The sequence below is a fragment of the Papilio xuthus genome, unplaced genomic scaffold (genome assembly GCF_000836235.2).
Source record: "Papilio xuthus unplaced genomic scaffold, Pxut_1.1 DF826923.1, whole genome shotgun sequence".
Classification (NCBI taxonomy): domain Eukaryota; kingdom Metazoa; phylum Arthropoda; class Insecta; order Lepidoptera; family Papilionidae; genus Papilio; species Papilio xuthus.
This window is the reverse complement of record NW_013531726.1, coordinates 2045154-2060552: the sequence shown is the minus strand read 5'-3', so window position 1 is coordinate 2060552 and position 15399 is coordinate 2045154. Positions and strand designations below refer to the sequence as shown.

At 33.2% G+C, this 15399-nt stretch overlaps 1 protein-coding gene across 1 annotated transcript in view; it reads left to right on the top strand.

The window, feature by feature from the left end:
• Ubx (ultrabithorax) overlaps window positions 1–15399 on the top strand; it is a 110274-nt gene that overhangs the window by 73808 nt on the left and 21067 nt on the right. Inside the window, exon 2 of the mRNA XM_013318419.1 lies at window positions 10037–11138. Coding sequence (XP_013173873.1) covers window positions 10037–10335 — 299 coding nt within the window. The 3' untranslated portion in view covers window positions 10336–11138. The remainder of the gene's footprint in view (window positions 1–10036; window positions 11139–15399) is intronic.

The following is a 15399-nucleotide window of genomic DNA, read 5'->3' as shown; positions in this document are numbered from 1 at the left end:
GTATGAAAGCGAGAGTTTTTTCTAGAAAATACATCATTCCTGTGTAAATATCTACTGCCTATAGTTTATTAAAGTTATGGTTTGAAAGACCTATTATAGGATGTTAATAAAAACTAGTATATATTTTTTGTGGCATATACGTTCATGCAGTTGGTGGAACAGGAATGAAGACATTATTTCAATTGAATTACGGCCGTACAATAACTCTGTTTTTGCTACCGCTGCGCTCAGCTCAGTAATAACATGAATCGGACTAAGATCGCTATCTCAGCAGTTTGATTCGATTTTATGTTCTTACTTGCGTACGTTAAATCGCAAATTGCCGGTTCTGTTGACCGGACACTTTAGTAAACTACAGACGCTCTGTGTTCATGACGGCCAATGGTTACGATTCACTTAATTTGGTCGTTTAAAGAAGCAAATGGTGTGGTTGACGGCTTGTGATTAGTGGTAAGCGGTTACTTAGTGCTTATGTAAAGATGATATTGTCGTTACGAAACGCGGTTCCAATTGATTGGTTCATATCTTGTTGGATACATATCGACGTTCTAATAAGCTATACCATTATGAGGCCGCATTTGGCTTGCTGACTTTAGTTCTTTTCGAGTATCTTGGCGGCCTAAGGTCATCATGCTGTTTTCGTGAAGTAATCAAAAAGATTATGAAGGATCTTTTACCTTAGTCTCCATGGCTTAGTTTAATAAATTAAAAAAAAAACTGTTGAATTTAAAAAAAATAACGATAAATCAAAACAAAAAGGCGTTATGTTACCTTAAAACTCGAGATCACTCTTATCTGTCACATTTATTATCATAATAAATTTAAGTTTACAAATAAAACACAATGTTTTGGCTGCAAACGTCAAAATATAAATCAAAAGACTTTTTATTTCTTCGGACTCGATGTAACGCAATAATTTTACAAATCCAGAACAAAATATCAATATCTCAAAAGATCCCGTGAAATTAATACGAGATTGGTTTTGCCGTTTCGTAAGTTTTTTTTATCAAATAAATTTTTATTTTTATTCGAAAGAATGTGCCTATTGTTAAATACTTTGCAATTTCGTGATAGTTATTTTAAGACAAGACGTAGACAAATCCCGACTAAGAAAAGCAAGCGGCCATATTTCAAAGTTTGACAGCTACAAGCTCGGAGCAATATGGCGACCGCGCCACCCAATGAGGTACAGCCCCGTCACACGGTGCGCTCCGTTCCTAACTTAGAAGCATTAATCATGCTTGATTTATTAGGGAAGGAGTGACACATTTTATATTCTATTTTCGAAAACTCTAACGAGTTTTTCAAAATGGAGTCCGTTTGAGAAATACTAACAGCTGCATCTTGTTAGCGTGATTTCAGTGGTTTGCTTTATGTTGAAATTATTTGCGTCAATGGATATATTTGTGTTGATATTATATTTTGAATGTAACATGCCCCGATTACACGGAATATTTGATGTCTTTGTTAAAGTTTATTGCACGATATCAACTATCTATTGTATAGTAAGTTCAATATTGAATTTTATAAATGCTACATTTTGTGAATTCCTCTCATACCTTTATCGAATTTCGTAAATTATTGTACATTTAGATGCTTGATCGATGTATCGTCAACTGTTTTAATATGTTCAAATCTATTGAAGAGTATTATTTAGTGAACTTACATACCCTTTCCCCTATAAAAGAAATGGCCTGAGGCTTTCACGTGTCACATATGTCAGGGTTTGGTGTAATCCTCGGGGGACATTCAATTTTTATTGCTTTCGACCCTGATCTATGGGGTAATAGAGAACCAATATCAAAACTATATAAGTTCAATTATAGTTCAGCGGCACGTGCAATTTTTTTTAATCTTCATAATGGTTTCATTTTTTTTTTTGATGGAAAAGTTAGAACTATTTATATTTAATCACTAGGACCTATTTAATCTGATGTAATTACCATAAGAATAATATATGCAATATTGTTCATGTTGTCGTAAAAAATAAAGGGGAAAAAAATATAAATAATATGTTTTTTGTCGACATAAAGTGAGTATACACTTGCCTATATTATTATTAAAGAATTTATGTGATCGCTTGCCATTTTTACAGTAGCAATCAACAATAAAACAAGAACAAGGATCTCGTATCTTTTTAAATTCAACTCCTGACCTTTATGCGGAAAAATTCAATGAGTTTTAATTTATTATTAATTCGGTGACTCCATCATCTAAGAATCCCGTTTCGCGACATGGATTATTACTTCCTATCCAATTTTACATGAGCCATAATTTACTCAAATTCATTGATTATCTTCTCTTTTTAATACATCTTATGGTCCGACAGTTAATTAACCAGTGTAAACAAAACGATGAAAATATTTTACTTATGAAGACGATCATTGTAAAAAAATATTAATCCGGTAAAAACCTACATTAAGTGAGCCTCGTTTTTTGAAGTATGTCAGTAATTTTTCGTAATTATGTTAAACATCGTCTACATTAATTTAAAAATTCCACTATAACCTAGGTCGGTACTTACCTACATGTACGAGATAATAAGCGTACAATATTGAACTTTTTATAAATCTGTAAAAAAATTGTTTTAATGCTATTATTTTTGATGGTAATATATTTCGTACTTAACATACTTTTTGACTTACGTAATGATAGATGTTTTTAGTTTCAACAAAATAGGAACATAAAAACATTTGTGTGGTTATTTAATTTAATTCACTATAGAAATATTTTTAAGACCGCTAAAACGTGCTTATAAGTTCTTATTTAAAACTACATATTTATGCTAAAATAAAACATAATACTTCATTTTTATTTAACCTAACTACAGCCGGGGTGTTGATTTCAAGTAATTACGTTAAATAACTACATTTTAAATGAGCAAAAATAATTGAGCTAGTCATGCACGCTACTGCAATCCCTAAGTACTAACTAAGTAAACATTTACTTATGAATACCAAATACAAAATAAAGATATCCTTAGTTTAAAAAAAAACAATGTTTTAAAAATATATTAAAAATCAGTACCAATTCATTGTACATTTTACTTTAAAAAGTTCACACAAAAATTTAAAAATAATATCTTATAAAATCAACCCTACATTCAATAAACTAATTTGTTTCTTTCACTAAATAATTGAATTAATTTAAATTTAAGGTGATTTTATTAAACAGTGAGTGTAATTGAGCAAGTCGTACACGCTACTGCCCCGCCTCCAACACCGCATTGTTAGACTTTGCCAGCTTTATCGCTTAGCAATGGCTTTGTAATTAAATTAAGATATAATCAATTTAATCGTTAATGATAAGGAGAAATGCTTGCAGTACTATTGCTACAATGTTATTAATTGCTTCATGCATTTTGTATTGTAATTAGACTAATTGCTTGCAGGAAAAATGCAATTAACTACACGGGTCATCATTAAATGATAATTTGAATTTAAATTTACTTTAGGACATTTTCATGTCTTGCTTGTGATTAAAATGTTAAAAAAATCTCAATTCTTTTATGTCGACCGTACCTCCGTTTAATACTTTATCTGGTGCAACCGATTTAAATTGATTCCGTTATGAGCTTCGTGTATAGTTTGCAAAAAAAACAGTGCTTTCGATGGAGGCCATGAAGGCACGAAGTCTGAATTTAATTTTTATCCTTGGAGACAATTAAACTTTGCCAATTTAAGAGTGCAGCCGTGCAGCCTCTAATGTATTATTCATATTGTGTTTTTGAGATAACAAGCGAACTGCCTCCGATATACATCTAGCGGGTCGATTGGGAGGCTCGGAGATAGTAAGAACATATTCCTAGAAGGTCTATTAAAATTACATTCTAAACTCCTTCCTCAATAACAATTTAAGATATTGACGTCATTTGTTTTTACAAATAGGATGAAGACGGTAATTTTATTGTTAATATTAAAATAAAATAAAATTAGAATCACTATTTGGCACTGAAATTCCATGAAAGGTTAATTATGTATGAAGTTTGTACATAACGTCGTAAAAATACAAAACAAAAAGAACATCTATAAAATTAATAATCCTCAAACTAAAAAACCTTTCACAACCACACGATACTCCCTCTTTATATAACTATTTTATATCCAAACTTGACAGGAAAGTAATAAATCTTTTTGTGTAATCAAATAAATTTATATATAAAATATTAACGAATGATATCTGCATTTATCTGCTGACGCTTTCCAAATATTTCTTTAATTGCTGCGGTAGTAGGTACATTTGTATCGTATATCAAGTGAGCTTTATTTAAATAAAAATTTACATCGCATATACACATTGGTTGGTACGGGGGCGTACCTACGAACGAAACATAATAAATCACTCTCTTTTGTTTTAATTAGTCTATGAATTATTTAAATAACATTAATCACATTGATTAATTATTGTCGAATGTTAAATTATCTTGCTGTTCCTCGAGTTAAAACTTTATAATAATAAGTGATAAAAACATTATTATGAGATACGTAATGGGTACCTACTTACTGGGTTTACTAAAGTATATTATATATCGTACATAATTTCACAAACACGTACACACGAAGTAGTTCCCTAATAAAAACGATAACGAAGTCATTTAAATATTTCTTAAATTTTATTTAATTAATTTTGAAGTGTATAAGAATTATTCAATCAATAAAAAAGATTCGATTCGTAAATTTTAATTACGATATCGATAAAAAATGCAAGCCAAACATCCTATATGCTACAACATAAAAAAAGAAGACGGCAGCCGCCAATATAAACGCTTCGACGGTTTCTTATGTATTTTATAATCGACGAGGTTGATTTCTCGGACCACCCAAGTAGAAGGTAGGTTCGTCCATACACGTATACGTGTTACCATCTATAACGTTTATCGATATCAAGTGCATCTCTATACAAACGTCTCGATACGTAGTTATTAGTGCTGTACGTAATTCGCCCAAAAATTCGTCCATCTTTATTATACACGGGCCCTCAATAATTTCGCAATTTACCTCTCATGTTACCAATTACACACGTTTCATGGCCTCGTAATAAATATATAATAAAACAAAATTTAGTACATCATATAGAGGCGAACGTGATTTCTTAAAGCTGTACCGATAATTTTCATTATTTTGGAAGGGAAAGGAGTAAAAAAATTTACATGGAATTAACATATTTTTTTACGTAGCCGGCAATCACTGGTTTGGGACTACAAGAAATTGTCGATAATGAGAGATTTATGTTCATCACATATATTATATCTGTTTTTGGTTACATATATAATCAGTTAAATGAAAGCCAACATACATTTTCGCTATTAAAACATAAACATACTAGTAACAAAATATATGGCTTAACTACTTTCCCCTGTTTTATTATTATTTACATAAAATAATAGTATTTCACGCATTATAATCATAATGATATGCGGAACCTAAAAAGTTTTATCTTCCCGAATATGCCAGACAAGTTTCGTAGAAATTATGTTTAGTATATTTTATAAGTAAATATGTCCAATGCAATAATATATAACTTTTATATTTTATGTAAAGATAGAGAAATAGAAAATTTATGATACAATTCAAGTGAATTTAGAAAAGAGATAGCTCTATCTGACATATTTATAAAATATGTCAGATTATTATTATTTAAGAATTATAGTACTCCTAGATGGTGTTTGTTGTCAATTTTGTCGACTTAATAAAAACTATTTAGTATCTTGTACATAAATAGCGGTATCTTGGCAAATAGCACGTGATTATCCCTTTAGAGTGAGCTGTGCGCAAGCCGACTGCGCTATCTTAATTCGACTCATTAGACCTCACGAGCAATCTGCTTTGCATAAATTTTATTGGAGAAATTGTGCGCGTAGGCAAACCCGGTTTTGTCCGGTTTTATAAATCGCAATACAATAGCAATTCAATAATTAATATAAAATTAATTACGTCACATTTTTTCCTAAACGTAAACTTACGTAATATAATATAGGGCTTTCAAACCATTCTACTAGAAAAAATAAATTTATATTTAAAAGACCATACATAACAGTTGACTGCCGTGAACATTTCGATATATTGTCACCCTTTCAACCAGATGTTTTCATGAAACAAAAGACTAACTTTTTTTTACAGAAAAGTTCAATAAATCAATGGAGGAAGTTTTACGAATTAGGAACAATTAAAACATTTGAGCAAACAACAGTTGTTGCGAATGTCCCCCGCTATGGCGCGACCATTGCGAATTACGGGTTTACGGGCTATACATCTTAGTCCGAAATGCTTTACGACTAATAACTTGCGCAATCCTTTTACAACTTTCCGGAGGAAGTAGGGTCAACATCTTATTATTGTCGATCGTCGGATTTCGTAACAAATGTGTCAAGTTTAGAAATAACTTAGTTCGTTTTCAAGTTTTAGGAATTTAAGTCTTATTGAAGTGAAGTTAATATTGTAAATATCCTTCAGAAAAGTTTTGTGTTTGTAACAGATTCCAAAATAGCATTAGTATTAATTTTATGTCATATATTTCTATATTTTTTATATTTTCCAATGCCATAATGACTGGATTAAGTTAACTAAAAAATGCGGCATGTTTTTTGTCCCAGATCCAATGCTATAGATGGTGGCCCTAATTGTGTGGAGGGGGTAAGTTGTCGAGTTTCTTTTGTTTGCGACACGTGTTACAAAACGGGTTGGGGCTGACACTTGTTCTTAGGGAATCTCGGGAACGACTCAAGTCGATTTCCTTGAAAGCGGTTGCGCTTCTTTTTACTTTTCGTGGTGAATAATTTAAGAAGTGAATAGCTTGCATTGCGCGGCTGTTGAATTATTGAAAGCAAGAGAACTTTTGACTCGTTAAGCTCCTCGCTTGTATGGACCATCAGGATGTTAATAACCTCAAAATATTTACTTTTTAAAAGTCAAAAAGTAGGCAAGATGAAAGTGGAAGATTATATTTTGGTAAAATTTTACTAAAACAGGTTTAGTGTGTGATTCTTTTTTATTGCAGGCTGATAATATTTTTAAGCTTCGTTAAAAAGCTATTTTATAACGTCTGAAATATTTTGTAACACAACCCCAGGAAGTTAAAAAAATGAAACTGTGACACGTTGGATAACATTCAGCCTCGACACCCCCTCAAAATCGTCAGCGTGACTTCAAATGTTCCGGAACAGCGCGGCGTCACTTCCAATGTCATCTCAGATTTTCGTCTCTCGGAAACGTTTGACGTCATTACATAGCTATTAAGGCCTGTCCCTGACACTACACATATTTTTTGCTATCCGCGAGCCCCGCCTACGGCCTTAATGAAGTCATTTGCGTCATGTTTATTGCTTTTATGGCGTACTCCGGATTTTGTGGTGAATTTACAACGCGCAAATTGACACTGAAATTATGGTCTCTTAATTAGTTGGCACATGTGGTGTCTGAAGTTCCTACCGAGATATTTTTTTTGACGTCGCTACAAAAATAATTGTTTGCATTTACTCGGGTACGTTTCGTTGATCTGATACAACCGTAACTTTTTAATGAATCCGTTTTAATTGATCTGGACAGGAAGTTTTAAGAGTAAGTTTACTCTTAATTGGTTCGACAAGAGCAGATTCTTTCTTATCTTATTTTTGTTGAAATCGACAAAAAGAAAGTGGCTACAAAAGTGTATAAAAAAAAACTGTTTTGTTTAAAACATACATATAAAACACGACAAAAAGACCATTGAACACTGTCGTCTGCTAATAATCATATTATTATATAATTGTATTTAGGTATCATTGCGTATGGATAATCAATGGAGAAAAGACTAGATTAGTTTGTGCTTTTGTAAGAAAGTTTCATACCTCGTACTCGAACGTCTTATGTTTCGTAACACTTCTTAATGAGTTTTGTTATCAAGCTTTTACCGCTGTCACGTTTCGACAAACAGTTATAACTCAAGTATTATCTTCAGCCGCGATTCGTTATTTATTTATTAATTAAACAATTGCGTTTAAAGTTCCCTTTGCAAACGCTGGTTAATCAACATAAATAACTGGGCAGTGTAATCTCTTAGCGACCTGCGCAATACACAAGGAAAAGGTCCTACGGTACTTACGTCGCATTCCCGGAAGGCTTTTATGTCTTAGGTAATTAGAGTCACTCAATTACCCACTATACAGAAGCACGAAGAATTTTTGTTAATTATTAAAAAGGTTGCACTTAGCCCCGGTGTGAGGAAGACACTAATTATGGAGGGATAAAAGAAAAATGCTTCTTAAGATACTTTATTTTGGACTGGGGGGAAAGCTTGCGTATATCCTCTTGGGTATCTCACGACAATTTAATTTAATTATGAATAAGAAACTTTATAAACCATGCCATTCGATATCGGAATCCGATACGTAGTCGATAGTTTCGATACATACATAGAAATAGAAGTCTCTATTTCTGCTTTTACTTTTAGAAATACATTGACGTATAAAAACAAAAACGATCTATAATGAAATGCTTAAAACTAAACGAATAAATGTTTGTTTATATTGTATAACAGTTATAGTTAGTCTCACGACGCCATTGAAGTGTTTTTCAATATACGAGCATAGATAAGGCAGCATCAGAGAGCCGTGCCCCTTAATGTCGGCCCGATCTCCGTACTTGAGATAATTAAGCCATTAAATTGGTTGGTAACCCCTTTCACAGTGTGAGAAGTGCGCTCCAAATGAAACCGAATTATTTTCGTATCAGTCTTATTACCGGGCCGATGCTTTCGAGTGCCTTAAAACTCACAAAGTTCGGTTCGACATGAACAAATGAAGCTCTTTCTTGTTACTGAGCAACGTTTAAATTGTTTAATCTTTATGTATTGTTTATACATCGCATTAAAACCTGTTTGATAGATTCAGTTGAGATAAAAATACGAGAGTAAACTTAGGGCCTTGTGTATGATTTATTGATATAGGCAAGTAATTGTGTCTATAGAAGCCATAAAAGTATTACTTCATCTGAGCTGGGCCTAATACGTTCGAATATTTAATAAAATCTTTGTTAATATTTAAATTACGTAACCTAAAAAAATAACGAATTTATTGGCATCGATACAATTATAATTTAATACGAAAGAGGTTAATTAATAAATTTTTTTTCTTTCCACGAGAGTAACCTTTTAGTGAAATTTTTAATTTAAACAAACATGAGCAGCCTACATAATCTTTTTCTTGGAACTCATTATGCATATTACTTTTAAAGTGCACCAAAGAAATTGATCTTGCGAAATAAATGCATTGATTGGTCACCCGTTATGTAGGTGCCCGGCGATCTTGACACCCAAAAAAAAAGAAAGAAAGGATCTCAGCGTGAGTCTGCGGAGCTATACATTAAGAACACGCAAGTTGCCTCCGGTACATAGCCCGCACCGCCGCGGGTTGCGCTCCAACAGGGTTGTCGTACTCGTTTTGAATTGCGTTAAGAAACTGCGCCGAGATTGGATTTTTGACCGCCAATTAACCAAATTTGCCGATCGATTTTTGTATTTTTATTAAAGCTCAGTTGGGCAATACAAAATTAATTCCGCCAAGCGAATGACGACTTTATTTAACGTTTTGATTATAGTTATCGATGCCTTCACGTAATATCTACTTTGGTATATTTGTTAGTCGCATATAACAAAAATGTTTTGAGTTCAAGACTTCAGATTTTTTTCTTAATTTTTCTGTAGCAGCGATGTGTGCGGCGATTAAGAGTTTCATTTAATGTTGTGTACATTTTGTTATTGCGCACTTCATACCTAAGCAATATTAATCAGTTTCGCGTGGCGTATTAATTCCGCTGGTTGCTTGCGGCGCGCCAAAGGCCAACGCCGGCGCCGTTTATCAACATCGACGTCTGAGCGAAATGAAGCCGTCGTCACGAGCGATTGTACCGCCATCTCGACTAAGATTTTCGAGACAACCTCGTCCATTCAACATTCAAATGCTTGAAATGTGCCGAGATCACAGATCTTGTTGAATATTCTTTTTTTTGGTACCAACATTCTTAGACTGAAGTATAATTGACAATTCTCATTATTGTTACAGGAGCGAATGGACTACGGAGACGGGGAAGACAAACCTATACCAGATATCAGACGCTAGAATTAGAGAAAGAGTTCCATACGAACCACTACCTCACGCGGAGGAGACGTATAGAGATGGCGCACGCGCTCTGCCTCACGGAGAGACAGATCAAAATCTGGTTCCAGAATCGAAGAATGAAGTTAAAGAAAGAGATACAAGCGATAAAGGAATTGAACGAGCAGGAGAAGCAGGCGCAGGCACAGAAGGCGGCGGCAGCAGCGGCGGCGGCGGCGGCCGCGCAGGGCCACCCCGACCACTAGGCGGTAGAGATCGACATCTCGATACGGACACTGTAGCTTTGTGTTTGTAAATTGTTTGTAATTATTTCACGTTATTTAAGTGTTGTTCGGTTGTTGTGATTATTTTTAAAATGAATCAGTTCTAACGAATCGGACTCGACGTTCCCGCCAAACAAACTTTTGAACGTTAGAATACAAACGGGTCGTTTTTTGTGTTTCGAGTTTTGTTTGATTATTATTTCTTTGATTCTGTAGTTTTTCTTTGTTGATTTATTGATTCTTTAAAAATGTTTTAATTCGCGCTATCGTAGATGTTCGCGATCGGAAATCAGTGCAATTTGTAGAAATCTCTTCCGTGTATAGAGTAGGTGTATCGTAGTGCGCATTATGTTCCGTTCGCCCGCGGCCCGGCGCGACGCTGTCCGTGAGATGAACTATCGCATTGTACAAATTTAATATGCCTACCAAAGAGACCCGGTCTCCTAACCTTAATTAAAGCTAAGTAAGAAAGAGTTAAGTTTACCGGCCTCGTGCGAACAGTTTTATCTTCCGCGCCATCTTATCATTCAATACTCTCGCATAAGTTTAGTGTAAACGTGATCGTGTTCCTGCAATTTTAATAGTCGGTGAAGTTAAACAAATTGCCATAATTATAAGTAGGTATTATTTTAGACATTAGCGGTGTAAATAGTTAGGGTATGGAAGTGAGCGGTTCGCGATTGCGCCGGCGCCGTGGAATGGGCAGAAAAAGGCACAGGAAAGCGCGGGAGCGGCGGGGAAGAGGGCTGGAGGGGCGCGCGCCGCCGGCCACCGAACAAGACTAGGTGAGTTTTTGTCAAAGTCAGCGGCATTATTTATCGAGTGGAGACGGTTGCGAAAAACCGACTCGTCGTCACCAGTCAACGCGCGACGCCATTTTTGAAATCGCCCAAGCGAGACTTCTATGGTATAGCTGTTTTGCAATGTTTCAATTCACTAAACCGAATGCACCTTTGATCTTTTCCGACCGTCTCCGCTTCGGCACTGTACAACATTTTTCTATAAGTTAATCATGATATTTCTAGCTGACTACTGACAACTGAACCCCGCTATTTCAACACATGAATTGATTGATTAATTTGAACCGACGTTATGATAATCCCAGCTGTGTTTAAGAAGACTGTAAAAAACGATCACGACTCGAAGGAGGCTTTATATTTCGTAAGCATGTATAATGACTTCATCGACTTTAACTCCGAATGGTCGGAGGGAACGTCTATTAATTAAATCGACTATAGTCTGTTTCATCTCGGACGCCGATTATGGTAACGAAACGGTCAAAGAGTAACTAAAAACTGAATTCCTCGGTTCCCGACCGGCGTAAGGTCGGTAGAAGAAATATCCACAAATGCCATTCGACGTATTTGGCCATGTTATTGACGTCGAGAAATGCTGAATAGCTCCGTCCGTATGTGCGTGTCAACTCGTTAAATTAGGATTTAAGTCTCATTTCTTAAGACCCGCGGTATGTAAAAAAATGCCGATCGGGATACCATCCAAATCGATTTGAAATCTCAATTCTCTGCCGCGGCGGCGGATTCCTTTTGCGAGATTTCTGCGTAAACGCAAACGCACATAATTACCCTCTGTACTTATAGTTTATAATTAACTTGGTCGTGTACAATTACATGTAGTTTTAATAGAATAAACGTATTGTATGTTATGAGTAAGAGCCTTGTATCAACATATTTACGAAAGTTTTTAGACTTCGATATTCGATTAGAATAACTTAACATTTTAATTTTAAATCAAATCGTTTTGTGACTTAATTTCGTGAAATAAAATTCTTGTTTTAACAGTCTTTAATCTTTTTTTTATCACAGATTATGTAAATTATTACATATATAACTCTTTATTTACTCATTAGCGTTATTGCCTATTTCGTTTTAATTTCTATAATAAATGTCAACATTATTTTGAAATGCCTACAAATATGTTAATATTTTTTTTTACGTCAAAGAGGAACAACTATGTCTATCGCTACGTTTATAATATAATGAAATATGCATATAAAATATATATTTATAATTGAAGTCTATTTTAGACCATCTTTATCGTATTTATCAAATATAAATGAACCAATGAAGTAGAAATGCAGAAAGTAGGCAGTGGCAAGTATAGTTTTTTTTGCTGGCCCTCCCGGCCGCCATCTTTAGGGTCCACGACCCCGGTCGATTCTGAGACATCGGATGTTTAGCCGGTACGAAAAATTATTGGTTGCTTTCGTACCGTCGTATCACGAGGCGATGTCTTAACGACTCAATTTTTATAAAGTATTCGATCGCCATCTTTTATTTTTGATTAAGTATACACCTAATAAATCTAAATTGAACTTAAAGAAAACTTTTATGAATGTTTTCAAATCAGATTCAATTGTTTCCAAAAATATTTATAGTAAAGATTATTTACAAGATAATTATATAAACGAATTAAGTTGCTGAGTTCTTTTTTATTCTTATTTCAAAACAAATCAATAGAATTACTGAAGTTGCTTAATTCTACTTAACAAAATTAACAGAATTTTCCATACAATTTCAACTTTGATACTTCTTCCTTACTATTTAAAATAACAACATATTTTTGTTTTCATCTAAATTATTTCAAATGTGTATAAATATCTGAATTTTCTAAAGAATTGACCGCATTTAACGGTACATTAAAATATAAATTTATATACGATAATACATAAATACCATCTATATACTTATAGATTTATTTAATAATGCTACATTTTTATATATTGATTTTTAATTCAATATCAATAAAGTAACACGGCTCTTCAGTCCGCATTACTTGATGTCACATTAAAATACATTAATTAAACATATATAAACAAGTTTTTTTTATTAATATTCCGTACATTAGTGAATAAGCATTGATATATTTATCTCTTTTTTATTAATTATACATCATTAACTAACACGTTAGATAAATGGACGAGAAACTGAAACAAAATTCCAACTACCGTTTTATTTCTGATCGTAAATTATTTAACTTAAGGTTAACTTATCATCCAGTATACTTGATGACTTTTAGCCCAGTCCAAGATTACACAGTAGAGAAGAACAAAATAGAAATGCTAAATTATTTATTTATTACCTCTTTTTAAAATTATAACACATCCTAAGACATGACAAAAAGTAATTTACATAGGATTTAATGTTTCAGATTTTTTTCTTGAAAAAATGCGATATTATAGTCTTTTTTCAGATCCAATCACATATGGATGTAGGAACTATAAAACGTTTAAAATCTGTCAAAGGAGATTTATTTCTATAATTGCCTTTACTATTGACTTTTATACAATAAGGAGCGTTCTTAATTAGGGCATTTGAATAATTCATGACGTATTAATCAGTGAGTGGCGAGTGGGTATTTTTATTTATCGTATTGATTTATATTCAACGGTCGTTTCTTATTAAAATATTACATTTTTATATGGCTCCTGTTTGAAACCTGTTCGATTGAAATAAAAGGAGTGGATGGGTGTGCGAGAGGCGCGGGTGGCGAGTAGCGGCCCGTATGTCATTATGTACCAACTACGGCCGACCGCCTGTACTTAGAGATCTCTTTCTTATGTGGACACAACGCGAGTTCATGCAACGTTATTTATGGTTTGAAGATTTAAAATACGATACTCATTTTAGAGGAATGTTGATGATTAATTTGTGGTATAGTTTTATGATTAATGTAACTTTAGTTTAACTTTGTAACTTTAACTGTAACTTAGAAGAAGGTTCTTTATGTTTGCGTTAATATTTCAAATTAATAAAATATGTCGTTAGATTATAAGGCAGCCTACAAACCAATTCTTTATTTCATAAAGCTCTGCATTCCAAATTTAATTTTCTTAATTAAGAATTTGAACTTAAAATTCTTAATTAAATTAATTTATTACCTAGTCAACAACATATTTTAAGAAATTGTTTTTGACTTTTAACTTAAAAATCATAGATCTTTATCGAATTCCTACAAAATTATAAATTGACGGAAATCAAATACGTTTTTACTCTATTGATTTAAGATATTTATCATTTTAATATTTAAATTATGCAAACAAAAAAATTAAAATTAAAACAAAACGGTATTAAAATATTATTTTTTATCCACATTTCAGCCATGATTTTTTTAACAAAGATAGCTTTCCAAATTGCAAGTTATACATACTTGAATATAATACATAGTAGAACTAGAATTAATTTATTTTAAATGGAATATAGAAAATAATCTGGATCACCAAGTACGGTATAAATCTAAGTTCATTATAAACAGCATCTTGCCATACAAAGTAGAGTTTCGTTAGTTGGTACATTCGTGCATGTCGATACTATCTCCTCACCCGGCTTGCCCTGGCTGAACACGACTTCGCTCTGCCGATGCTAAGGTATCTTAGTCCTTACGTACGTTCATTATTCTATTGGAAATTCTAGATATAAATGATTATCTGTTTTCTAATTCAATTATTTTACACGTTTCATTCGCTTTGTGGTGCGAATGTCATATAATAACTTTTAACGCACAGCAGTACTTTGTTTAAATATAATAGTTCTATTTATTTCATACTAGCAGTTATCAGCAAATTAGTCATTAAAACTAAAAAAATGGCCCAAGTTAGTTCCCGACACATTAACTACCTTCCAGAAAAGTCCTGTCAAAATTGGTCTAGTCAAAATGCGGATTTTCTCGATATTATGCACAGACACTCGTATTTTATTAACTGTATAGACTAGCATATATAGAAATCTTCAGGAAAAACCTTTTGATCAATGACATTTTATATGTGGGTTTCCACGCCAATTTTTATACAAATAACTCTTAAACATTTGCAATATTATAGTTGTCACAAGTGGAATAATAAATACGATTGCGTACAAACTTAATCCAACCCCTTACATAAACGGTTATCGAGTTAACCCCTATTATAAAATCACGCGACCAATTCATATCGTATGACAAAAGGGAAATATCGTTTTCCACAACAATTATTAATTGTCGGATGAGGCAATGGAAGCGGGGCCGCAGTAAAAGCAATAAACAAGCCCCACT